The sequence below is a fragment of the Saccopteryx leptura genome, chromosome 12 (assembly GCF_036850995.1).
Source record: "Saccopteryx leptura isolate mSacLep1 chromosome 12, mSacLep1_pri_phased_curated, whole genome shotgun sequence".
Taxonomy (NCBI): Eukaryota; Metazoa; Chordata; class Mammalia; order Chiroptera; family Emballonuridae; genus Saccopteryx; species Saccopteryx leptura.
In genome coordinates this window covers 10924600-10951741 of record NC_089514.1, presented here as the reverse complement: position 1 = coordinate 10951741, position 27142 = coordinate 10924600, and the positions used below count along the sequence as shown (strand labels likewise).

Sequence of the window (27142 nt, the reverse complement as noted above, 5' to 3'; positions counted from 1 at the left end):
GCCTTTCCAGCCCCCAGAACTTCCCTGGGCACCGTGAGTGCCCGAGGCCCAATGGCCAGCCTCCCTTCTCTGGCCACAGCCCTCTCAGCTGCCTGCCGGGCATCTTGCCGGGTACAGGGCCGAGAAAGATTCGTGGAAAGAAAGAGAAGCGATAGATGATGTGTGTGTCCAGGGGACCTAGCTCTTGCAGGCTGGACCCCAAAGGGTGGCCAGGGACACTGTTTCCCCAGATACGACCTGGAGGGAACATGGGGTGGGCAGAGAGGTGGGGTCACGGGCCGAAGGCACGGCTGCGGAAGCGGAGGCCAGCCGGAGGCGGAGGCCAGCCTGGGGTGCTCCGAGCAGACTCCTCCGGGTCGGGGCTCCCGGGCTAAGGTCAGAAGGGAGGCTGGAACCCTGAGTGGTCAGTGGAGCAGCAGTTTGCCCTTGGCCAGTGTGGGACTGCACAGGAGCTCGCCGGTATTGTTCTGCTTGATACCCCTAGATGAGCTGAGAATCGGGGATCCCTGCCTTCCTCCATCGGAGACATATTTATTGAGCTCCCACTATGTGCCAAGCACCGTTCTGGGTACCGGGTAGTGAACAAAACAGACGAGGCTCACATGTTATAGATGAGGAAAGTGTGAATCCCAGCGGTTAGGCGACCGATGCACTGCTGCCCAGCTAGAGAGGGCAGAGCGCAGTCAGGGCCTCGGTCCGGGCACGCCACGCTCTCTCCACCTCCCCGTGTCCTGCGCGAAGGCGTGAGGCGAGTCCCACCGAGCGAAGGCCAGGCTCTGCCCCCTCTGGGATCTCCTCTCTGAATCCCCGCCCCCTCTGGGGTCTCCTCTCTAAATCCCCGCCCCCTCTGGGATCTCCTCTCTAAATCCCCGCCCCCTCTGGGATCTCCTCTCTAAATCCCCGCCCCCTCTGGGATCTCCTCTCTGAATCCCCGCCCCCTCTGGGATCTCCTCTCTGAATCCCCGCCCCCTCTGGGATCTCCTCTCTAAATCCCCGCCCCCTCTGGGGTCTCCTCTCTAAATCCCCGCCCCCTCTGGGGTCTCCTCTCTAAATCCCCGCCCCCTCTGGGGTCTCCTCTCTAAATCCCCGCCCCCTCTGGGGTCTCTTCTCTAAATCCCAGCCCCCTCTGGGGTCTCTTCTCTAAATCCCCGCCCCCTCTGGGGTCTCCTCTCTAAATCCCCGCCCCCTCTGGGATCTCCTCTCTAAATCCCCGCCCCCTCTGGGGTCTCCTCTCTAAATCCCCGCCCCCTCTGGGGTCTCCTCTCTAAATCCCCGCCCTCTCTGGGGTCTCCTCTCTAAATCCCCGCCCCCTCTGGGGTCTCTTCTCTAAATCCCCGCCCCCTCTGGGGTCTCCTCTCTAAATCCCCGCCCCCTCTGGGGTCTCTTCTCTAAATCCCCGCCCCCTCTGGGATCTCCTCTCTAAATCTCCTCGGTTGACTTTGAGGGGCTTGGTCAAGCAGTCTGGAATTGCTCCTGGGGGCAACGACAGAAATGCAATTTTTAAATGGGGGACAGATGCCAATTTTTGAGCACGTTCTATGTGCTGGACCCTGCAATGTCCATGGGGAGCCCCTGAAACTTCCCGAGTAGGGGAGGGGCACGGCCGAGCACCCCTGAACTCGGCTTGCCCTGGGCCCCGCCCCTTTTTCCAGGACCTCCGTCCTCGGATTATCAGGGGAAGCAGCTGAACCTTTGGACAAACATTAGGGGCCAGGCAGGGACACGGGACAGATGGTTTATGAATAAGGGGGCTGGGAGGGGCTGAGCTGGTTTAGGGGGAGAGGCCGGGAGAAGAGTCAGGGGACATCTAGCCCCTCCTTGCACTCACCCCCCCCCCCGCCCCACCCCGAGGGCGGACAGCACACAGATCAGAGCTGAGTGCCATGTGAGTCTTGTCTGTGGCAGGAGGTCATTTATCGTGGGGGACCTGCCACCACTGGTTTCTGTCCGGCCACTCTTGCCCCCTCCGGGCCACTGGCCACACTGAGGCCAGAGAGAGTTCTGTGCCGCCCTGACCCCTCCCACCCACTGGCGTGGAAGCCTCTGGAGCCTCCTCCCGGCTGTACTCAGATCACCCCTCCTCAGCCCCCCAGCCCTGGCTCTGTGCCCACCTGGACCCAGGGCCCTTTCCATAAGTGCTGCCCCTTCTTCTGTAGCTCTGGGAGCGGTGGTTGGCCAGGAAGTCCCTAGCTGTGCTTCTGACTGGCCGTGTGACCCTGGGCTGCTCTCCAGCCCTCTGTGAGCCTTGGTTCCCCCACCCGTGAGGAGAGCGAGCCAAGTGGTCGATCCTTCCTCGGCAACCAAGTCCTTCCTCAGCAACCAAGTCCTTCTCCTGCCCGAGGAGGGTGCTTTGCCTCATTCGGGAAGTCCGGGGCATGGGCGCAGGTGGGACGGTGTGTGTGGGGCGCAGCCCTGCTCTCTCCTCTCCCTGGGGCTCGGTGGGCCCCCGATGTTCCCCCAGTGCCCAGAGTCTCTGCTCCCAGCACCTGGAGTGTGTGTGTAAAACCTCTTCAAGACCAAATATGCCACTGACATTTAGAATCGGACTCTGACGGTGAACTGTAGCAGGCCACGTGGGCCAGAGGATGCAGGGCTGGGAGCCCCCGAACGTGGGCACCTCAGTCTCTTCTTCTACAACATAAGGACAGTCGTCCTTGCTGGGCGCATGCCAGGGACAGCTGGGTCGGTACCCATCACGGGCAGCCCCTCTCACCGGGCAGGGCTCGAGAAGGAGGCGTGCTCCGGGGGAAGGAGGGCAAAGTCTGCGTTGAGTTTAAAGTTTATAAGAGATGAGTTAACCATGCGCAAATCAGAGCACCTTCTGCGGTTGGAGGAAAACAAAGTGTCACATTGTTCTCACGTTGCCTGGCAGAAGGCCAGGGCTCCTCCGCACACCTGCCGGACCACACCCCGCCCCGCCCCGCCCTGCCCCGCCCCCCGTTAGCGGATGTTCCTGCAGGGGCTGTACTTTGTGTTCAGCACAAAAATCACTTTGCAACTGTGAGATTGGCCTGGAAGCCTTGCGTCCCAGCTTGCTCTGCCTTTCAGAGGCCGTGGGATCAAAGCATCCTTGTTAGTGGTACCCAAGGGCTCTCAGCCCCGCTTGTCTTCCTGATCTTGGCCCTGGCCGGAAGCTGAGCCCTGACCTTGAAACCCGGTCTGAGTTTCAGCCCTGCTCCACCTACGACCCCGAACTGATGGCAGGCTGAGCGATGACCGTGAACGGAGACTGGACTCTGACCATGGTCCCGTGCAGGGCTGCGTCACCGGGCCGTGTGGCAATGGCTGATGGCTCCAGACAGCCGGTGGCCCTGCAGACAGCTCCAGCTAAGCGGGGTGCCCTCTCAGAGAGCCGGGAACGGGGGCTTCTGTCGGTAGGGATCCACTCCGAGGCGCCCGGGCCCCTGCTCCTGCGCTAGACTGTTCCTGTCCCCAAGCAAGGGACAGAGTCCAGGAACAAGGTGAGGGGAGAATGCTCAGCCAGGGATAGGGAGGGGATCACTCCGGCCCTGTCCTGAGTATCCTCTGCCTGCAACTCTGTCTAGAAAGGGACATCTGGGCCAAGTACCCAGAAATAGCTGCTTCCAAAGCTTGTCACCAGCTACAAGACCCCAGCCCCAGCAATGCACAAGCCAGGAGCCACCCATCCTGAGACAGGGGCTCCTAGGTCCTACCAGCCACCGGCCGCAAGGGGCTGCGTTTGCTCAGTATGACCACCAGGGGGCACCAGGCACAGGCAGGACGGAACAGCCTAGGTGGCTCCATCTGTGCCCTGGGGATTGTGCGGTGGGCCACTCACTCTGGGAAGAACCTGTCTGTCCCTGCGCTCAGGGAGCCCACCTGCTTGTGGGACAGACAGACTGGGCTCTGATGTCTCCAATACCTGCAGGGAAACTCTCAACACTAGCAACTACGATCTTTTAAATTTTTTAATTGTACAAGTATACTACTATCTCTTTTCCTGAAAATGAGTTAGTTGAGTCTTGATTCTTCTTTTAACCCGACAGTTTCCTTAACTGGGGCTATGAGTCCATTTACACTTAATTTTTAAATTAAGATGGCCAACTTTACCTCTTTTCTCTTTATTTGTCCCATCTGATCTTTATTTCATCTCTATTCCCTTTTTTTCTATCAGTTTTTATGATTGCTTTCTTTTGTTAAAAACTGGTAAAATATACATGACACAAAATTTACCACTTAAAGCATTGTAAGTGTAAAATTCATTGACATTAAGTATATTCGCAATGTCGTGCAACCATCGCCACTATCTACTATATTTCCAGAACTTTCCATCTCCCAAACAGAAACTCTGTACCCATTAAGTAATGACTCCTCCCCCCTCCATTGCTCCAGACCTTGGTAACCTCTACTCTACTTTCCATGTCTATGACTTTGATTACTCTCAATACCTCATATAAGCAGAATCGTGCAATCTTTGCTTTTTTGTGACTAGAGTCTCATTTTTACTCAGCATAATACGTTCAAGGTCCATCCATGTTGTAGGGTATGTGTCATCACTTTATTCCTTTTTATGGCTGAGTAATATTCCACATTTTGTTTCTCCAGGCAGCTGCTGATGGACACTTGGGTGGTTTCCACCTTTTGGTTATTGTGAACAATGTTGCTATGAACGTCGCTGTAGTACAAGTATTGTTGGAGTTCCTGTTTTCAATTTTTTTTTTGGTATGTATGCCTGAGGGTGAAATTGCTGAGTCATATGGTCATTCCCCCACAGCTGCAAAACCATTCCACGTTCCCACCAACTTGCGTGAGGATTCCAATGTCTCCTCATCAACACTTGTTATTTTCCGTTAAAAAATAATGTAGACATCCTGATGGGTGTGAAGTTCTATCTCATAGAGATTTGATTTGTATTTCTCAAATGACTAATGATGCTGGACTTTTTTTTTTTTTTTTTTCCATGTCTATCATTTGGGGAGAAACTTCTATTCAAATCCTTTTCCCATTTTTGAATTGGGTTTATTGTTGTTATTGATTTGTAAGGGTTCTTTATATATTGAGTATTAATTCTTTATCAGACAGATGACTTGCAAATATTTTCCCATTCCATGGGTTGTCTTTTCACTCTCTCGATAAACATCCTTCTTTATTCCTCCTCTTAAGGAAAGAGCTTCTGACTTTTCATCACTGAGTGTGATGCTCACTGTGGGTTTTTATGTATATGGCTATTATCATGTTAGGGAAGCTTGCTCTATCCTAGCACCCTGAGTGCTTTTATATTGAAAGGGAGTTAGATGATGTCAAATGCTTTTTCTGCATTAGCTGAGATGATCACATTTGCTCTTTTTTTTCCCCTACTAAAACCCAGTATTTTGTATATGTTGCTTGGATATCTTGCTGCTAAGGCCCTGCTATTTTGTCTTGGCTGGAAAAAAAGTTTCCCAATTCTGGTATTTTGAACTCTCTCCATTTGATATAAATAGATTTAATTCATCCCTTTAATGCCCTGTAGGTCATTGTGCGAATGTATCACGTTTTATTTAGCTATTCTGTTGTTGGTGGACATCTGTGTTGTTTTCTGGTTTTATGGCATATTGTACACAATACTGCCCTCTGGGGCAAATATCCAGAAGTGGCACTTCTGGCTTGTAGGGTATGTTCATTTATAGGCACCACAGAGCCTCTCGAATGCTCTTCAAAGTGGTGGTAGCAATGTTCACTCCCACCTGCACAGCACGGAGGTACCGTTTCCACACATTATTTTCCAAATGCTGTATGATCGGACATTAAAAATTTAGGCAAAGTGATGGGTGAAAAAAAAGTAGTCATTATTATTTTAATTCTCCTTCTTGTGGTTGTTGAGTATTAGTAATGTTGAGTATCTCTTTCTGTATGTTGGTTCACATTTTACTTATTTTTTGAATTGCCTGTTTATCGCCTTTGCTCACTTTTCTATTGGGTTACTTTGTTTCTTTTTTCTTGATTTGTAGGTCTTATACATCTTTAAAAATATGATCTCTTTATTTGTCATTATTGGCCACAAATATTCTTTCAGTCTGTAACTTACTTGTGGTTTTACCTATTTGCCCCTTCTTAAACATGCACTCAAAAAATGTTAATGTGGTCACACTTATTAACCTTTTATTTATAGTTTTCATTTTTTTTTTATTTCGAAATCTCCTTTCTTCTAAGGTCATAAAAACAATTTGTTATCATTGGAAAAAAAAATCTTATTTTGCTGTTTAATAGTGCTTTAAAACTTCTAGAACTTCTATTTAGTAAATGTGAGCTAGTGATCTCATCTTATTTTTTCCTGTACAAAGACTCGATTGTTCTAAACTTATTTGCTGACAGTTCATCACTGTTACGTGTGACTGTTAATGATTGTCCACTGTGGGCGGGGCTCTGCATGAGGTACGCTGTATGGAGGCAGAATTTGAACCCTGAGTAGACACAGAGATAGTGACAGATGGGAGTTCAGTGACCCTGGCCTGTTCAGACGGGGCATGGACCTGGGGGATCCTTGGGGACCATGAAAGGTTAGGTCAGGGCTTCTTAACCTAAGTCCTACTGAGCTTGTGAGCCAGATAATGCGTTCTGTGGTATGTGGGCCCATCCTGTGCATTGTGGTATGCTTACCAGCGCCCCTGGTCCCTGTCTATTACACATCAAGAGCACCTGCCCAGCCCTCCCTCCTCCTTACCCTGACCTGGACCCCTGGTTGTGATCATGGAGACTGTGTCCAGGTATAGCCAGATGTTTCCTGGGGGATAGATTGTTTCCTGTTAAGAACCGCTAATTCAGATAATAATCATTATTGTTATCAATATCAATATCATTATCAATGATTAACCATCGCTAATGCTAATGACATGGACACTAACTATCAATAGTGACTGATAAGCATATTTGTCCTTGGGCTCTTGCCTCTTCATGGCTGAAGGACAGAAGGTTCTGGCCTCCCTGTAGGTCACTCCAGCTTGGGCTCTGCTCTGCCGGCCCGCGAGTCCTCCCTTCGCCCGCGGTGGGGAGCTTGGTGCGTGGGTCCCCACGTCTGAGCTCCGTGGCGTGCCGCCCGTGGCGTCTTGTTCACGGGGATGCACCTGCTAACGTTTCTGTGGGGGGCCAGGGGGCTCTAGGGCTTGGGATGGTTCGTGTTTTCTTTTCAATTTACTTTCCTTCAACACCTTGTTGCTGACAAAGACAGATGGAAAAACAAATCCCCGCTGATGTAAAACGACTCCTCCATCCAGATGTGGCGGGGACGAGGGACCTTCATCATTCATGGCTCGCGTCAGCTGTTAACACACCTGGTGTCACCAGCGTCCAGCCCAGCAAGCTCTGGGGGTGCAAACGTCAAGACCTCCCAGGTACCAGACCATTAAAATGTGCTTTCAAATCCTCAGATGCTGTGCAGGCCCCAGGGTCCTTCAGAACACAGTCTCTAGCGTGGCCCAACTGGGCTTCCGCGTTTCCAAGCCTGCAAGTGTAATAAAACCAATCAGGTAACAAATGTTAGAATGAACCTGAGGGGTTGGGTAAGCCCTCTCGCTCCTGCTGCTGACCACAGCCACCTTGCCACACTGGGCATGGCCCGGCCCACGAACGGCCCCGCAAGCCCCCGTTCAGCCTCATTTTCCCTGTGCCAGGAAGACTTCCGGAGACACCCTGACCAGGACCGCCCTCCTGAAGCCCAGAGCCTCGGTCTCCGCGGGCTTCCCCCTCTCCATCCGGGCTGGCCTCCTTGCTGGGGACAGAAACGGGGTCCTGCTGCTGTGACAGCTGGGCCCGCCATGCAGGTGCCTCCTGTCCTCAAGTCCTCCCCTCTCCTGCCCCCGCTGTTGCCCTCCCCTCACTGCTGCTGGCTGCCCACAGCCTGAGCCCGCCCTCCGGCCCGGCCAGGGGTGAGGCTGGGACCTCCAACCGAGCCAGGCAGCTCTCTGGCTTCTCCTCCGAGTCTCGAGTCTCGTTCATTTCGGGTGCGGACTCTCTGCGGAACGGGCCAGCACAGTGGCAAAGAAAATTGACCTACTGGCGCAAGGAGTGTCCTGTGACTGTCACCTCCTTGGGCCCTCGCTTTCAGGACAGACACACAAGGTGACTTGCAGACAGAGTGGAAGGGGGTGGAGAGGCTCCGCCCCTCCCGGCTGGGGACGTGGAGTCGTCCCACGCAGGGCCCGGGGCAGAGCGGGGCACGGTGTCCTGTGGTCCTGGTGAATATTCAGCGGGTTCTGTCCCTTTTGTCAGCTTTTGCCTATGCAGTCGGCCATGTGAGAAAGGGAAGGAAGAGGGCCAGGGCGCAGGGAGGCAGACCGAGGGAGCCCCACTGAGATCCCACCATGGACAGCAGGGCGTGGGGTGCCTGCCTCCTCTGCTTGCTGACCCCATTACCAGTCGTGAGTAGCCAGCTCAGCCCCTCCTGCTCCTTCCTAGGCTCCCAATCTGGGAGCCACCGGGGCCCAGCGTGTTCCAGCCACAGCCTGGTGAGACCCCCCCTGCCCTTGCCCAGCGCAGGAGTCTCCCCACCAAACAGGAGACACTGTGGCTTGGAGAACTGATACCTATGGCTCCCTCCTCCCCTCCCCTCCCCTCCCCTCCCCTCCCCTCCCCTCCCCTCCCCTCTCCTTCCCTTCCCTTCCCTTCCCTTCCTAGAAGGAGCACCCAGTTGGCGCGGCCCATCCTGTGAACTCTCTCTCGCAGGTCCTGGGCCATGTGCACCCCGAGTGTGACTTCATCACCCGGTTGAGTGAGGATGAGAGCCTGTGTCTACAGACAGCTGAGGGGATGCCCAACACCACCCTGGGTACGGGGCTTAGGAGAGAGGAGGTGGCTTCCCGGGTTCCTTTCTCTCCTCCAGCCTGACCCGCCAGGACGCCGGACAGGGCTGTCCCCCTGGGCTGACTCAGCCCTGCTCTCACCCCTCTGCCCAGGCTGCCCCACGACCTGGGACGGGCTGCTGTGCTGGCCGGTGGCAGGCTCCGGCGAGTGGGTGACTCTCCCCTGCCCAGACTTCTTCTCCCACTTCAGCTCCAAGCCGGGTAAGGGTACCGGGCATGGTGGGGGCGGGAGGGGAAGTGCTTTCATCCGGTGGTGCTGGAACACAGCAGACACAGCGTGAGGGCAGGGAGATGGGATGTGACCAGTTTCCTCTTTTTTGGTGTGACCTTGGGCAAGTCCGTCCACCTCCCTGACTCTCAGCTCCCTGACCTGTGACCTTACAGGGGGTGAGGGTTAGTGAGCACAGCACGGACCCAGGGCCTGGCACCTGGCAGTGGTTCTCTCTGTGTAAGAAATGGTGACTGTGAGGCCAGGGAGGGAGGCTCCAGACTGTGTCCGAGGCAGGGGCTGGAGCCAGGCCTCTGGAGAGAAGGCTCCCCTCTCTCTGCCACCTCGAGGGGCTGGAGCCGGGCCTCTGGAGAGAAGGCTCCCCTTTCTCTGCCGCCTCGAGGGGCTGGAACCGGGCCTCTGGAGAGAAGGCTCCCCTCTCTCTGCCGCCTCGAGGGGCTGGAGCCGGGCCTCTGGAGAGAAGGCTCCCCTCTCTCTGCCGCCTCGAGGGGCTGTCTGTGCAGTCTCCCAGGGCCACTCCATGGCCGTGGCTCCCTGTCCCTCCCGGGGAGAGGGGACAAGCTGTTGTGACCAGATCTCTGCTTCCCCACCTCCGCTCGCCTCCCAGGGGCGGTGACGCGGGATTGCACCATCACGGGCTGGTCCGAGCCCTTCCCGCCGTACGCTGTGGCCTGCCCTGTGCCCCTGGAGCTACTGTCCGAGGAGGTGAGGGGCGTCCTGCGGGAAGAGCACCGCGGGTGTGTGTGTCGGTGGGTGCTGGGCTGCTAGCAGTTTCGGGGTCCGCCACTGCCCCTGTAGCCAGCGTATCGGAACATCATCAGTGACAGCAGATTCCCAGAAGGGGGCAGTGTCTGGAAGCGGGGGTCTCTGGCTAATCTGCTCAAGGGTAGCAGGTGGGCCACACTGCCAGGGGGGCGGGACCCAGAGGGCACGGTGGGAGTCGCGCTGGCCACCGTCTCCTTGGTGTGCCCTCTTTGTGCCCAGGCTGCCAGGGCAGCGAGTCTTGGGTAGCTCCAGGGAAACAGAGGCTCCTCGGGGTCCTGGACGAGCTCCTTCCCTGGCTCGTCCTCAGTCTGGGGACCGTGGTGTGGACAAGTCAGGGAAGCTCCAACCCACACGTGGTCTCCGTGGCCCTTTATATAGTGGGCACACCCTACACCCCCGAACTGAGCAGAGCTCTCTGAGACGCTTCCACACCCGCAATCCCACGTCTCTGCCCTCAGCCCCGCCAGGTAAAAAGCATGACTCGTCATTTTTCAGGTGAAAAGGCTGAGTCAGAGAGGGGTACCCTGTCTCTGTCTCTGGGGGTCCAAGCTGGACTTTGATCCAAACTCTTGGTCAGAGAAGGAGCTTTTCCCTATGATTGTCGCTGGCTGTCCCTTTTACTTGGGGACATCGTGCTCCCAAGGCGAGGAGCAAGCTTGTCGATGAGCAAGCCCAGTGTCCTCCTGAGCGCTGTCGTTCCCCGGGGGTATGACATTTCTGCTGCTGCCTGCCCCCCAGCCCCCAGGCTGCAGGAGGGGCCGCCCCCTCGGTGACCGGCAGAGGGTCAAGCAGAGGTCAGGTGAAGAACAAACATTCCGTTCGCGGAGGGTGCTCGCTGTCGTCCCCACGGACACCCCCGGCCCCAGGTGGGGAGTTCCGGGTTAGAAACGAGAGCTTCCCCTGCTAGATTGTCTACACAGTTGCTGAGACTTTCTCCATCTCCTTCCTCCCCCAGAAGTCTTACTTCTCCACCGTGCAGATCGTCTACACCCTGGGTCACAGCCTCTCGGTCGTGGCGCTCTTGGCGGCCATCGCCATCCTGGTTGCTCTCAGGTTCGCCGTCTGCGTCACCCGCTCCCCTCGCCGCCTCCCTGTTGTCCGCAGCCCCCAGCCCGACCCCTTGTCCACAGCCCCCAGCCCGACCCCTTGCCTGGGTATTCAAGAGGTTCCCAGATCTAGGCGCCGCGGCTGTTTCTAAAGTTCCCCTTTCTTTTTTTTTTTGTATTTTTCTGAAGCTGGAAACGGGGAGAGACAGTCAGACAGACTCCCACATGCGCCCGACCGGGATCCACCCGGCACGCCTGCCAGGGGCTACGAGCAACCAGAGCCACTCTAGCGCCTGGGGCAGAGGCCAAGGAGCCATCCCCAGCGCCCGGGCCATCTTTGCTCCAATGGAGCCTTGGCTGCGGGAGGGGAAGAGAGAGACAGAGAGGAAGGAGAGGGGGAGGGGTGGAGAAGCAAATGGGCGCTTCTCCTATGTGCCCTGGCCGGGAATTGAACCCGGGTCCCCCGCACGCCAGGCCGAAGCTCTACCGCTGAGCCAACCGGCCAGGGCCCCCTTTCTTTCCCCACGGGCAGACCCCTCCCTGGACTCCCTCCTGCCTCTGCACCTTTGCTCACGTGGGGCTTATTCTGTTTGCGTGGAATGCCTGCCTCCTGTCTTCTCAGGGTATTCACAGCTGTCCCAGTTCAAAGCCCAGCTCCCACCCTCTTGCCTCCTCCGCGCAGCCCTTCTTGACTGTTTCAATCCTTTGACCACTGGTCCTCTTAAGCCCCCCGCCCCCCCAGACTTCAGGGTCTGAGCCCCACGACCTGGCCAGTGCTGTTCTCTGTCCATCGAGATGAGCCCCGTCTCCATGATCACCCGGGGGGCTCCCCTGGGCAGTATCCTGCCATTTCTGCCTCCGTCCTCAGACTAGGAGTTCCCTGAAGGCAGGGACTGAAGCTCTCTCTTCCCTCACCTCCACTGAGCCCAGGACAGCGGTGGGCCAGCTGTCCTGCAAAGCTCAAACTCCAGGTCAGGAGCTCCGATCCAACTTAATGCAATCCAATCCAATCCAAGTCAACGCAACCCTCCCCTACCCTGCTGGGCCTCCCCAACCTGCCGCCAGGTCAGCCCGATCCAGTTTAATGCAGTCCAATCCAAGTCAACGCGACTCTCCCCTACCCTGCTGGGCCTCCCCAACCTGCCGCCAGGTCAGCCCGATCCAGTTTAATGCAATCCAATCCAATCCAAGTCAACGCGACGCTCCCCTACCCTGCTGGGCCTCCCCAACCTGCCGCCAGGTCAGCCCGATCCAGTTTAATCCAATCCAATCCAAGTCAATGCAACCCTCCCCTACCCTGCTGGGCCTCCGCAACCTGCCGCCTTTGGTAGGCGCACCTGCAGTCCTCCCACCACCCTGCCCTCTAACTCACCCCTCCCCGCCCCCGCAGGCGGCTCCACTGCCCCCGGAACTACATCCACACCCAGCTGTTCATCACCTTCATCCTCAAGGCCGGAGCCGTGCTCCTGAAGGACTCCACCCTCTTCCACGGGGAGGACACGGACCACTGCAGCTTCTCCACAGTAACCGCCCTGGTGGGGCGGGGCAGGGCCGGTGGGGGCAGGCGGCCGGATTAGGGGCCTAGATGTGCCTGCCTGAGCCTTCCAGCCCTGCTGGCTAACCTGAGCTCTGGCATTGCCAATTACAGAACAGGAAGTTGCCCCCTCTCTGGGGTCGGGTCATTCAGCCTCACGCTGTTTACTGGACCATGGTGCCAATCGCGTCATTTCCCGTATTCGGTTCTCCTCTCCATATCGGGCACCCCCTGCACCCCCGTTCAATAGCCCACCCGGGACCACGGTCACCCCCCCCCCCCAGCCTTTGCATTGCGCCCTCCCCCGAGCAGAGCACTCTTCTCTCTGGGGCGGGGGGCGGGTGAGGGAGGGGCTGGGCAGAGTCAGTCCCTCTCTCCCCCCGGGGGAGACCCAGATCATGGGAGCACCAGGTGCAGGGAGGAGAACAAGAATGACCCAGATCATGGGAGCACCAGGTGCAGGGAGGAGAACAAGAATGACCCAGATCATGGGAGCACCAGGTGCAGGGAGGAGAACAAGGAGGGCTCCCGGGAGGAGGAGGCGGCTCGGGGCCTGGGTGGGCCGCTGTAACAGGGAGAAGGGGAGGGAGGACATGTCAGCCAGAGGACCAGGGTGAACGAGCTCACATACAGAGGAACCTGGGGCGGGTCCAAGAAATGAGGACGTCCTCACGGGGGAGGGGAGAAGGAGGGAGAGAGCAAGGAGACGGAAAAGCAGAGGAAGCTGGGCGGAGTGGGGAGACCCCGCCCGCAGAAGGGGCTCAGAAACTGTGCTGAAAACGCGCGGGTGAGCGACTGAGCAGACCAGCCGATGACCTGAATTAATGAGTGAAAGAGAGAAAGAATAATGTATACTGAGCACTATGTGCTAGGTATTACACTAAATGCTTTGCCTATTATCATCACTTTTTTCCCCCCTACATATATTTTCATTGTAATCCCAGTTATAGATGAGGGACAATTGGCAATGTCCTCTAGCTTCTTGGGGGTGGCACTGGGACCGAGCCTGGGCCATCTGAGCTCAGAGGTGGTGCTCTCACCCCTGACGGACGAATGAAGCCGTGGATGCCCATGAGCATGTTTGCGGGGTGCGGCCGTGCGTGAATCAGTGGTGTTCCCTGCGCACAGCTCTAGGGACTGACTTGAGCTCAGGAAAGACCGGGGGGTGGGGGTGGGGGGTGGAGTGCACACAATAGCAATCCTACCCAGAGTTCCCATTCACTCCTTAGGATGAGGCTATGAGAGAGGTACTGGAAGTTTTCCTTTTATAGATAAAAAGCTAAGGCGTGGGGAGGTGTCCCAGCTAATAGATGGGCAATTTGAACCCAGGCCATCGGATCCCGCATCTGTGCTCTTAACCACCACGTTATATAATGGCATCCCCTCTGGGGCAGCCCAGGTGGAGGGGGCTGGGTGGGGTGAGGAGACGTGGGTGGGGCTCCAGTGGGGGGGCCAGGTCTGAAGCACCCAGTCCTTGGCCCCCAGGTTCTGTGCAAGGTCTCAGTGGCCACCTCCCATTTCGCCACCATGACCAACTTCAGCTGGCTGTTGGCAGAAGCTGTCTACCTGACCTGCCTCTTGGCCTCCACGTCGCCCAGCACCAGGAGAACCTTCTGGTGGCTGGTTCTCGCCGGCTGGGGTGAGTCCCGAGGGCTGGATTGGGCACCGTGGGTGGGGTGGAGGGTTGGGAGCTCACACAGAGTTCCCCTCAGCTCAGTGAGGGTGACCCGAAGCCCAGAGAGGGGAAGAGACTCCGGTAACCCGACAGCACGTGTCGGAGAGGGACTCTGGGCTCTCGCCTGGTCCTGCCTTCGCCGAGCCCTGTGTGAGGGGCAGTGGTGGCAGCCGGCGGTGGCTGGGCTCTAACCGAGGCTGCAGACCCCGCCCTCATGTCCCTGTCCCCCCTCCCCCCCCCCACACAGGGCTTCCCCTGCTCTTCACTGGCACGTGGGTGGGTTGCCAGTTGGCCTTCGAGGACGTTGCGTGAGTCTGAGTGACCTCTTCATCACAGCCGTCCCAAGTTCCCAGGGGGCATGGGCCGGACGACCAGGCACCGTGGCTGTTCTCCAAGCCGGGGGGGGGGGGAGGAGGAGGAGGAGCCCTGGTCCTGCGTCAGGAACTCCCCGGCCTGGCAGGGGCATGGTAGATGTGGAGGCAGTCCGTGGATAGCCAGGAGGGACCAGAGCCCGGGTGGAAGGGGGCCTCGGATTCTTAGGACTTCTGGGCTCAGGAGAGGGGGGGTGTAAGTGGGGGCCCCCTGGGGATGGGAAGTGCGTGGCCAGCAAGAAGACAGCCAACAGGCTGGTTTCCCCAGAGCTTCCCCGTCTAAGGGGAGAGGACAGGTGAGCCCAGCATGGATTGGGGTGCCCCTCTAAAGGGGGCCCAACTCTCTGAGGGAAAAGATAGGCTACGTGGGAGGTGGAGGGAGGCCGGGAGGCTCCCGTGCCAGGGACAGAGCCAGGAGGCCGGCAGGCAGAGCATGGGGACAGGGGGGTGCCTGGGCTCACCACAGGAAAGGGCGCTGGGCAGCCCTGGCCTGTCCCCTCCCCAGGTGCTGGGACCTGGGCGACAGCTCCCCCTACTGGTGGATCATCAAAGGACCCATCGTCCTCTCTGTTGGGGTGAGTCCCTGGGGCCAGTGTCCTTGCTTTTACCCAGCCAAGGTCTCTGGGCCCACCAAGGAGCCGCACACGGGAGGACGCACCGCTCCTGGCTGTGAGGCCCTCTCTGGACCTCAGTCCCGTTGGTGAAACCAGGCGGGCGGGTGGCCCCTTGCCACTCAGAGTTTGGAAGAATCTGGTGGCCTGGTGGCAGCTCTTCTAGTACTGCAGGGAGAGGCTGGATGGGCAAGGGGGCGGGGACCACTGCCGCTGACCCCCCACCTGCTCCCTGGAGCCAGCAGGGTGGCCAGGCCTGGTGTGCGTGGCCTCGGGGAATGCACCCATCTTCCCAGTTCAGCGACTGTGCAAAGCGAAGGCCACCTACCTGCTTTGTGCCAGAGAAGCCCCGGGGAGGTGCTGACTGCAGGACGGCAAGGCCTGGCCTCCCACTCTCGATCCCAGGACAGAAGGGGGAGGGGTCCCTGAGCCCCTGCCCTCTGACGTGGGCACGTGGGCACTCCCCGTCTCCGGGCTGCAGGTCCTCGAGCGACCAACCACCTGTGCCTCTGTCCACCTGCACAGCCCTGTGTCTCAGGGTCTGGAGTGTCTGCTTCCCAAAGAGGCTCACCCCAGGCCGCCACGGCCACCCCCTGACCCTTGCCTTGCGCCTTCCTGCACCTCTACCTCCAGGTGAACTTCGGGCTATTCCTCAATATTATTCGCATCCTGCTGAGGAAACTGGAGCCAGCTCGGGGCAGCCTCCGGGCCCAGTCTCAGTACTGGTAACGTGTGTGCGCAGGGTGGGCGATTCTGGGACATAACTGGAGCGGCAGGAGGTGGTTCTGTTTTATGCACAATCAGGCATCTAGGATCCTGGCCTATGTGCCTCCCCATGTTCCCAGAGACAGAATAGATGTGGTCCCTGCCTTCCAAATCATAGCACAGGAAGGACAGAGGCTCTAAACAGTCAGTTACCAGACCAAATAGGTTGATGAGTGCTGGGATCAATTTCTAACAGAGCCTACAGAAGGAGATCCTTTCTTTCTAGATGGGAGGTGTGGGGGGATATGGTCAGGGAAGACTTCCTGGAAGAAGTGGTCTTTGAACTAGACTTTGAAAGATGCATAACCTTTGACTGGAATAAATTGAGACAAGGGCAATTTGGCACAGGACTAGCAGAATCCGGGGGCTCAAAGTCATGAAGCCCAGGGTGCAGGTGGGGAGGATGACGTTCCCCAGGGTGTAGAGTCGCTACGCAGAGCTGGTAGGCAAGGGACAGGTGGGAATTTGAAACTCCAGCCTCGGGAGCACGAGGCTTCTGCTCTCCTGCAGGCGTCTCTCCAAGTCAACTCTTTTCCTCATCCCGCTGTTTGGAATTCACTACATCATCTTCAACTTCCTGCCTGACAGTGCTGGCCTGGGCATCCGCCTCCCCCTGGAGCTGGGACTGGGCTCCTTTCAGGTGAGGCCCATACAGGTGCTCCCTCTGGGTCCCTGGGCAGGAGGAAGGGGCTGCTGCCCACAGGCCTGACTGACTTCACGACAGCGTGAGGCCTGCTAGACTGGCTGTTCTTCCTTCCAGCTGCTCATCTATTCCCTTAACTATCTGTTTTCCATCTGTCCATCTGCCAGCCCATCCATCTATCCATCCACCCATCCATCCACCCACATATTCACCCACCCACCCACCTATCTACCTACCCATCCATCCATCCATCCACCCACATATTCACCCACCCACCCACCTATCTACCTACTCATCTATCCATCCACCCATCTACCCACCCAATCTATTCAACATTTACTCAGCACCTATTATATGCCAGGCTCTGTGCTCAATATTGGGGGATTCACAGATAAAGAAAATCAGAGAATAGGACCAACAGGACAGACTCGGCACACTTGCTATAATGATTACGTGAGACAATGGCCCGGCACATATTAAGTGACACAACTACCTTCCTTTTTCCTCAAAGCCCTGGCTCAAACCACAGCCTGGGAGTGGGGATCGAGTGGGGGGGGGGGAGGGAGAGGTAGTAGAAAGACCACACACACCTAAGGCCGGGCCGAGCTATTCTGATGGGTCATTTCTTTCTGGCCCACAGGGCTTCATTGTTGCCATCCTATATTGCTTCCTCAACCAAGAGGTATGTGACTCTCTGAGCTATCCTTACTCGCTGAGCCTTCCCTCCCACCTCAGACCCACTATCTCCGGCCCAGGTCCTGTAGATCCTAAGCTCAGGTCGAACCTTGACTACTGGGATCCTTTGTAGGCGTCTATTCCTGAGCTCCTGGATCAAGCTGAACCTGAATGCTTCCTGTAAACATCTTTTACCCATTTCTCCTCTGGTCTGGGCCAAGTTGACTCTCTGTTCAGCAGGATATGGAGGAGGCCTTTTAGGAGCAGAAGACGGATTCAGCGGTGGGCTCTGTGCTCCTAAAGTTGAACAGAAGGGAGAGGAATTAAGCCACCTCCAGGAAAAGGGGGAGGGGAGAGAGAGAGAGAAAAGAGACAGAAGAACCAAGAAAGACAGAGGTAGATATATAGGAACCTAGGAAGAAAAGAGTTGGATGACAAAACTGGAAGAGCGATAGAAAGCAGAGCCAGGGACACACACACACACACACACACACACACCCCTGAAGAGAGAGACACATAAAGAACAGCTCAGAGGTGGACACACACGCAGAAACAGATGAACAGATGGTGTCAGTGCACATGGAGAAATATGGAGAGATTGCAGAGGCGAGCCAATGAAAACATCCCACCCAGCAGTCACCTCACATTTTTTTCCTTAGGGCAGAATTGCTTTGTGGGGAGAGGTGGGAGAACTGAACGCTGTGCCCCAACATCCAGGCCCTGTGCCGTGTGCAGAGGCAGAGCCATGGGCTCCCTCTAGTGGCCGCGGGTTGGTTCTGGGCTCTGTGTTCTGCTGGAGACCTGGGTGCATGTGCCTGTCCCCCAGCTGTGGGGCACTGCTCTCCCCTCACCTGCCACTTCTGTGTCTGACTGGCTCCCACCCCAGACTCTGGACTGCAGTAGCTGATAGGCCCCTGAGGACGCAGGGAGAGGCTGGGGACAGCCCCAGCTGAAGCAGGTAGGGGCCAGGGAAAGGGGATTCCACGGAGCTCCTGGATCAAGCTGAACCTGAATGCTTCCTGTAAACATCTTTTACCCATCCCTCCTCTGGTCTGGCCCAAGTTTACTCTCCATTCATCAGGATATGGAAGAGACCTTTTAGGAGCAGAAGAGGGACCCAGGGTAAAGGACTCTGTACCAGAAAGCAGTGTTGGGGAGCAGTATGGTTGGGGACCATATTTCTGGTGATGGGCAGCTTGCTACCTATGAATAGCTCTTTCTGTTGTCAGACAGCTCACCTGGATGTTGAACAGAAATCTGACTCCTTTGGTTTTTCACCCCCGCCTAAGTTCAGCCCCGCCAGGGAGGTCTAAGCCTCTCAGCTGCCCTTGCCCCGACAGCCTCTTGGCGATGTGACGGCACAGACATCCCCCTCTGTGCCTCCCAGGCCACTCTTCTTTCTGCTACTGTCATTCTTCTCAACTACAGACCCTCAGACAGTGTGGAGTCCTCTCTCCCTTTAGGTCATGTCCTCAGGACAGATTCCTGAGTGGCACAATTCAGCTCAGTGAGCAGCAATAGGGCTGAACCCCAGAGCAGGGGATGATCTAAGGCAGTGGTCTCCAACCCCCAGGCCGTGGACCGGTACCGGTCTGTGGGCCATTTGGTACGGGTCCGCAGAGAAAGAATAAATAACTTACATTATTTCCGTTTTATTTATATTTAAGTCTGAACGATGTTTTATTTTTTAAAAATTACCAGATTCCCTCTGTTACATCCATCTAAGACTCACTCTTGACGCTTGTCTCGGTCACGTGATACATTTATCCATCCCACCCTAAAGGCTGGTCCGTGAAAATATTTTCTGACATTAAACCGGTTCGTGGCCCAAAAAAGGTTGGGGACTACTGATCTAAGGTAGTTAGATCAGGGAGGACAGAGTAATTACCTGGCAAGAAAGTTAAGAAAGCACCCATAAATATCTTTATCTGGACCCAGACAACAGCAGTGCTAAGAGAAAGGAGCTAAAGGGAAGAGCCAGAAATATACACAGGAAGGAGGAAGTAGTATCCTTGAGAGGCAGTACTTAGCAGTGGCTATGGCCACCCATAGGTTTTCCTGCCCCAGAAGCCCCTGTTTCTGTTTCTTCTGTCTGGTCTCTCCCTGCACTCTCCTGGGGTTGAATAAAGCAGTGGCAGTAGGACCTTTCTAACATCTTCCCCCTTGTCCCTGGAGGTGAGGACTGAGATCTCACGGAGATGGCATGGCCATAACCCCGAGCTTCTGCCAGCCCGGAGGACCCATCCCAAGTGGACGATGCCTTTCCGCTCAGGGACTAAAGTGCTGACATCTGTGTGCTAGGCTGGCCACATCCTGTGCTTGGAATCCACACCTGAACTGGGGCAGCTGCACTCACCATGTTCCGGAGGAGTTGGACCGACACCACCCGGGGAGCCCTCAGTTCACACCCCCACCCAAGCTGCTGCCCAGCCCTGGGCAAGGCAGCCCTTCTTCCCTGTCCTGCCCCCGACTCTTTTCTAGGTCCTTGTGTATTTAATTCTGATTTCCCTGGTCGCTCCATGTCCGTTCTCCTAGGGTCCGGGCCATAGCCCGAGGCCAGAGGAGCCAGTGAACTTGTAGATGAATAGACACCCGTGTGAGTGAACGCCTGGGTCTCCCAGCAGAGATCTACCACCGCTGTTCAGATCTCTGGTGTGCACAGTGAGCATATATATCATTCCTCAGTTCACGTGACATCGCCATCACTTGTCTGTGCAAAATCTCCTTGTTTAATTTACTCCTGAAATGGATTGTCCTCTGCTCCCATTCCCTCCTCCCACAGACAGACATTCCAATGTGTTTAATGTGAACATTTGCATTTCTGGGTGTTCTTGGAAATATGAGTCGTTCTGTGTGTCTGCTCCTTTAAATTACACACACGCTGTCAGTTACACGCCTGACATTCCCCTGCTAACGCCTTTGCCTCCACGCTAGGTTTTACAAGGTCCCCGATGTCCCCCAGGGTGCCGTGTGCTCATCTGGTCCCTTGCTTTGACAGCTGTATGGTGCCACACGGTGTCACTGCCCATGTGTGACCCGCCCTGTCTCCCCCTCCTTCTAGGCAGCTGCCCCCCTCGTAGACCTGTGAGTAGAAGTACCCAGGCATCAGTTACGGCTTTTCTCGATGTGACGATGTGCCGGTAGTGACAGATTGCTCTGCAGGATGCCGCGGAGTCTGCACTCCCACCAGCTGCTCCGTCAGCACTTGGCCTTACCCAGCTTTTTAATGTTTGCAAGTCAAATGGGTTTCAAGTGCCATCGCAGTTGTTTTCATTTGCATTTCTCAGATGACAGTGAGTGAGCATCTCTCCTTGTGCCGATTAGCCTTTTGGGTTTGTGCTTCTGGAAATGGCGTGGGTCCCTTTACAGATTTTTCTCTGGGCAGGAGAGTCCTCGATTCTAGGAATTTCTCTTATGTCCTCTCCACGGTGTTCCTTCTCGTGCCCCCAGCCTGATGTGGCCCCTAATATTACACGTTGCCATGGCCCGTCCCTCCCCCATCCTCTTCCTCGGCAGGAGGGAAGAACGTGAGACCGGGCGTTGTCCTGGGGGACATGTTTGTGGACTGATGGGGGTGCAGGGAGATTTCAGGACGAAGAACAGGCAGGAATGGATAACGTGGGTCGGAATGAAATCTCTCCCTTTCTTGGTCTACCCAAGGCAGGTCCGTCCTGCAAACTCAGCCCCATTCGCTGGCCTCCAGGAAGCCTTCCCTGATGTCCCTCCTCTGAGGAACACCCTCCTCCCTTATGACCACAGGGGTTCGCAGCCTGTGGGAGAAGGTGCAGCCACACGACACCCACCGTCACATTGTCGGCTGTGCAACCGCAGTCTTAAAACCCTGCCATGCTTTCCTTCCTCAGTCTCATGAGTAGGAATTACGTGAAAGTAATTCCTACTCATTGTAGGTCATTTGGGAGCTCGCGAAGGACTTTAAAAAAGAAAAAAAAAATCATCCATAACCTCATTAACCAAAGAAAATCGCCATGGATATTTTTGTATGTTTTTTGGAAAAATGTTTCTATACATTTTTGAAACATCTTGAGATCATAGTATTATATTTATAAATTGGTACCTTGTTTCATAGGCTTAAAATGAACACACGCAATATAAAAGTGTCCTGTGAGCCCATGAAAAGATGCTCAATATCGTTAGTCATTGGAAAGACGCAAATCAAAACCGCAGCGAGATACTGTTTCACACCCCCTGGGATGGCTAAGGGGAAAGCAATAGATAAAATTGAGTGTTGATGAGGACACGGAGCAATTGGAACTCACATATTGCTGGTGATAATGTCAAATGGCAAAAAGTCTGGCGGTTCCCCAGAAAGTCCAACACTGAGTTACCATATGACCCAGTAAATCCACCCTTAGGTTGGTAGGCAAGAGAACTGAAGCCATATGTCTATACAAGGACTCGTACATGAATATTCATGGCAGCGTTATTCATAATGGCCAAATGTCCATCGACTGGTGAGTGGATAAACAAAATGAGGTATAGCCACCCAATAGAATATTATTCTATGATAAAACAAAAGAGAATGGAATCCTGATACATGACACCAGCGTGGATGAACCCTGAAAAACGTCATGTTAAGTGAGAGAAATTAGCCACAAAAGGCCACAGGTTGTATGGTTCCAATTTACGTGAAATGTCCAGAATAGGCAAATCCATCGAGGGAGGCGGTAGATGAAAAGTTTCCGGGGGGCTGACCGGAGGGCAAAAGGGGGACTGATTGCTGATGGGCGTGGCGTTTCTCTTAGGGGTGATGAAATGTTCTAAAATTAGACAGTGGTCATGGCTGCACGCTCTGTACCAAAAACCACTGACTGGTACACTTTCAGGGGGTGAAATATGTATGACACGTGAATTATATCTCAGTAACATTGTTATTAAAAAGAGGAAACACATGGTTGCTTCAGAATACCTGCAAACCTCTTGTTCTGCTACATAATTTGTGAAGTCTATTAATAGTCTTTATTCAGCTGGTTCATTATTCGACAAATCTGTTGGTGGGGGTCGCTCTCCCAATATTTTAAAACAAACAAACAAATAAATAAAAGGGGTTTTTTTTTGCCTCCATTCTTTATGTACACCTTAAAAAGATAAAAAGTTCATAAGAAACTCTTTGTCCTGGAAATTTTGAGCCAATGTCATGCACGTGGTAAGTCTTGATTCCTGTTAGCAAATTGCCTTCAAGAAAAGCTGGCCCAGGTGTTCTTGTTTAAGCTGCTGTGTGAGTGCTGTTTCTCTGCATCGTTAGTGCTGTTAGTAACGTCTTTGTCAGCCTGATAGAGTGGTCCCTCTGAGTTTAACTGCGATTAGTAGTCATGTTAGCAGTCAGTGTTTGCAGTGAGTCCCGGATTAGTGTTGGGCGGTGGAGTTGAGATGAGCAATGCTCAATTTAGCCACCAGGTGGCAGAATAACTGCGGCCAAGGACCCTGGCTGGGCTGACGATGCTCCCTGGAGGAGGCCCTGACACTAGAGGTGGAGGCAGGACTCCCAGGGCCAGGCCTTGGTCACAGGGAGCCAGCATCGAGGGGAGGAAGCTCCTGGAAGAGGAGAGGAATGGGACGCAAAGACTCCAGTCTGGGGTAGGAAGAAGCTGATAATAAGAGAGAGCTGAAGAGACAGGAGAACTGGTGCTCAATGGAGTAGTCTCCGTACAGGGCTCAGAGCAGAAGCAGGTTCCCCGGGACCCCTGGTTTTGTCCGGGGAGAGCGGGATTTCCCATCATGCTCTGCAGCATCTTCCGGCCCGCCTCTACCCAGGTGCTGAAAGGAAGGGAAGGCAGAAACTTCCTCCTGCTGTGGCCAGCCAATGTTCCTCTACAGTGTGGGGAGGAGGAAGTGAGAATAAAAGTGAGGAGCTCATTGCCCATCCTTGGAAAACTCCCAGAAATGTTGGGGAAATCTCCAGTGATGGGCCATAACCTGGAAGTGAATGAGAACAGGTGTGTGGGGCTCAGACCCTGGGCAGTGGAAGCTCAGAGGACAGAGTGTGGGTGAGGACAGGAACAGCCAGGGAAGGCTTCCCGGAGGAGGGGACTCAGGCTGGTTATTCAGACCCTAGAACCCCACCATGTCTAGCGCCACCATCTGCTGGGCAGGAAGCAAGACCATGGCTGATCTCAGGTTGGGGAGCAATGCTTTTAGGAAGGGTCTGGCAGGAAAGCGTGGTGGGCATTAACACCCAGACTTTGCTCTTAAGGGTGTTCCCTTAGGTCTCGGGCTCTGCTGGGCCACCCGTTCATTCAGTTGGCAGGTGTTTGCTAAGTGGTTGCTGGAGCCTCGCAGCACAGCTGCCAACCACCCAGAACGTGCGTGCTCAGGGGCTCAGGGTTTGGGAGAGAGCAACAGGAGGAAGCCCGCGCAGGTGGAACTGAGTTTTTGGTAAGCATGGTGGTGAAGGCGTTTGGCTTTTCCAGTGTTCCGTGCTCGGTGTCCTGGTGTGAACAGGTCATGTGGGAAACTCGCCACAGTGGTTTCCCGGTGTGGGGTGGCCGCTCCTCCTGGCTGCACCCTGGAGACAGGTGAGCTCCCAAAAGTCCTCAAACACATTGTGCTTCTGCTTAGCCCAGCGTGAGTGGTCAGGGTGTCTGCAACAGGGAGCCCTGACTCGCCCACCCTGCTGCTGGCCTCTGCACTCACCAGGAAGGCAGGCTTGTCTGTGGGGGTGCAAGAGGGCAGTGGGGGACTCGACCAGAATGAAGAGGGTGGGAAACAGTCATGGAACCATTAGGAACAGGGCTGCTTTCAGAGCTGGGGCCAGGTTTTGGAAACCAGCAAGAAGCTGTGAACCGCAGATATCTGGGACTTTTTCTTTCTTTCTTTGAGAGTCTGTGTTCTCTTTTCTGTGTGAGTCTATGAGTGGATATCTCTCTTCTGGCGTTCCCCCTGCTCTATCTCTCTCTCTGCGTCTCTGTGTGTGTCTGTGTCTCTGTCTCTGTGTCTCCGTCTCTGTGTCTCCCTCTCCCTGTCTGTGTTTCTCTCGCTGCCCCTGTCTCTCTGTTTCTCTCTTTATCTCTGTTTCTGTCTCTCTCTCTTTCCTCTTTCTAAGGCCCCGGCTTCCAGCTGTGAGACGTGACAGAACGGTCCATCGGGCAGCTGGCCTGTCTCTGTGATACTGGACATCTGGGTCCTGGGGTTGTCCGGAGGTGGCTGGAGCTTGTCGTGTGCGTGCAGATGGCCAGCTCCACCATCTGTCGGAATTCTCCTCTCGTTCCCTCCACCCCTCCCCCATAACCGCATCTCTTTCTCCTTCCTCCATCTTTCCCGCAACCCCATAGGGCCATTCTAGCCCCACGCATCCCTTCCAGAGACAGGGTGTTATATGTGTGTGGAGAGGGGAGGGTCCTGGGGATGGCAGGTGACACAGTCCTTCCTTGCAGATGCCCCAGGCGTGGGACAGGCAGGCAGGTGGAGGGGAGGGGTCTGACGGGTTGACTGGCAGCTGTTTCCCGGCCTCGAGGTGTTGCATAAGCAGCCGCAGCCCTGCGCACATTCCCATGGTTACGAGATGAGAGAGGCTGGCTGTGGTGGCATCACCATGGCACCCGCGTGGCTCACAGCTCAGGCATGGCACGGGCACAGAGCAGCTCTGGGCTCTCACTGGACAGAGCTCTGCCAGGCAGAGTCCCTCCCGGACATCCATCGGCCTGCGGAGTCAGATGGGAGGCAGAGGGCCCCGTGCCAGTCGCAGGGGATGGGGGAGGGGGCTTCAGTGTCTCAGCCCAGCAACCATGGGAACGAACTGGCCTCACACACCAGCTGACTCAGCACAGGCCCACCTGGAGCTCAGTCCTGGCCTTGACCCCAGGCCCAGCCCCAGCCATTTCTGCTGCCCCTTGATCAATCTGAACTTGGGCCCAACTGGAACCCTAGCCGCACAGCCTCGACCCTCACTTGGGCAGCCCTGCAGGAATCTTGCCTTTGACCCTAGTGTAAGGTATTTTTCCCCGCCGAGAAGAAAGAGAGGGCTAGGAGCCACCAAGTGTGGAACAGCAAAAGGCTTTATTGAGTACAGAGCACACATCCCGCCCAGCAAGGTTCCCTGGCCCGAGGTAAGATGGAGGCTGGGGAAGTTGCATGGATTAAACCGCGTGGGAGATATTGAAAGGGGTCCCTCTAGGGAAGTCGAGCTAACATGACGTGGTGAAATCCCACTGGCTGGTAGACGGTCGCTTTTTTCCAAATGGTTCCTGTGAAGCCTCTCCTGGAGCGCGTGGTTGTGGGCGGTCCTAGCCAAAGTTCGCGGGTCTGAGTTCCCCACGTGACCATCCCCCCATTATCCACCGACCTTACACCTAGTCCTTGCCGTCGTCTTCTGATCTCGCTGGGGCCGGGCCTGGGGAACTCACAGAGTGGAAGGGAAATCAGGAGACCTAATCCCTGCTTTGGGGAGTTGGATGCGTGCTGAGAACAGAGGCCCTGGGACTCAGGCCAGCGGGGCTGTGGGGTTCAAATGTCAGGGGTCAGCTGTGGGGCAGAACAGTCAGAGAAGTCCTGGCAGGAACAGTAGGGTGTTGGGCCTAAAAGGATGAGTAGTATTGGAAGAAAGAAAGGATCTGGGAGGAGGAGCAGCTGGCTCCTGTTGGATTGAATTAGATCTTCTAAAAAGGGCTTATCTGTGTGTGTGTAGAGCTTTCCTGGGGTTTCGTTCTGTGTTGTTGGTGCCCAAGAAGCGGCCTGGAGGAGAGGGCCCCGGTAGGTTAGCAGGGCCCCTGAGCGGGAGCTTTGCACGTCCTGACAACAGCCTGGGGGGGGGAGGGGAGGTCTGCACACAGGGCCCACGAGTGGACCCCTCGCGAGCCTAGGGTCCTGGTCCAGCGCGTCCCTCACACCCCCGTGTGGGCGTCTAGACTTCCCTCACGTAGTTGGCCACAGGCCAGCGTCTCCTGCTGGTCCCCAGTTCCTTGCGTGTTGGCCACATCTGCCCAGGAGCTCATGTCCGAGGGCAGGGGTAATTCCTGAATCTCCGCTAGGAGGTCCTCAGCCTCAGAACTGCTACGTGTGCTGAGGCCTCAGGGCTCCTGCGACACACCTACTGTGGCCCTTCCAAGGCCTGACCCACACAGGGATGACGCCGCTCAATCCTGGCACTCGCCCGTCCCATGGCTGTCCCATTAGGCTCGAGGAAAACAGGAAAGTTCCTTTCCAGGGTCTGCAAGGCCCTCTGTGGGCTGGACCAGCCCACCCCCAGCCTCACCTTTCACCCCGCCCCCTGCTCTGCCATGATGACTCCCACCTGACCCTGGTCCCCGCCCCTGCTCTGGCCTGGCCACACCCACCTGCCCCTGGTCCCTGCCCCTGCTCTGGCCTGGCCACACCCACTTTACCCTGGTCCCCGCCCCTGCTCTGGCCTGGCCACACCCACCTGCTCAAGGTTCCCGCCCCCTGCTCTGCCATGGCTACACCCACCTGACCCTGGTCCCTGCCCCTGCTCTGGCCTGGCCACACACCCCTGCTCAAGGTTTCCGCCCCCTGCTCTGCCATGGCCACACCCATTTTACCCTGGTCCCTGCCCCTGCTCTGGCCTGGCCACACCCACCTACCCCTGGTCCCCGCCCCCTGCTCTGCCATGGCCACTCCCACCTGCCCCTGGTCCCCGCCCCCTGCTCTGCCATGGCCACTCCCACCTGCCCCTGGTCCCCGCCCCCTGCTCTGCCATGGCCACTCCCACCTGCCCCTGGGGCCCCCCCCTGCTCTGGCCTGGCCACACCCACCTGCTCAAGGTTCCCGCCCCCACCCCGCCAGGCTGCGCTTACTGCAGCACAACTGCCGTTTTCCGTGGCTGCTGTCCTGCTCCATTCCCTAGTCAGTGCCAATGTCACCACCTCAGAGAGGCCGACCCTGACCTCCCAGGAACGGCGCTCGCTGTCACGTTGCGTTTCCTTGTTGTATTTCCTTCAGGCGCTCAGCAGTAATTGCAACCGCGTCTCATTATTCACGGCAGTTATGTTCTGTACAGCCTCCGGAACACTGCGTTAGCAAATGCAGAACCATAGTTCCTCGGAGGAACGCGGCGTGG

General features: G+C 56.0%; 1 protein-coding gene across 3 annotated transcripts; it reads left to right on the top strand.

Annotated features, from left to right (window-relative positions):
• The first annotated feature begins 7927 nt into the window (after positions 1–7927).
• GHRHR (growth hormone releasing hormone receptor) lies at positions 7928–21004 on the top strand. Of its 3 annotated transcripts, none has more exons than XM_066354209.1 (14): positions 7928–8058; positions 8209–8357; positions 8662–8764; positions 8892–8999; positions 9635–9732; positions 10748–10845; positions 12229–12361; positions 13858–14011; positions 14295–14355; positions 14924–14993; positions 15663–15754; positions 16305–16434; positions 17078–17119; positions 19414–21004. In XM_066354209.1, exons 2-14 carry the CDS (start codon positions 8301–8303, stop codon positions 19591–19593), a joined length of 1326 nt encoding a protein of 441 aa, XP_066210306.1. In that variant the 5' UTR covers positions 7928–8058; positions 8209–8300; the 3' UTR covers positions 19594–21004. The 3 variants fall into 3 exon arrangements, with proteins under 3 accessions (XP_066210306.1, XP_066210307.1, XP_066210308.1); XM_066354210.1 differs by having other exon boundaries at positions 19288–19553; XM_066354211.1 differs by lacking the exon at positions 17078–17119 and having other exon boundaries at positions 19288–19553.
• Positions 21005–27142: the final 6138 nt, after the last annotated feature.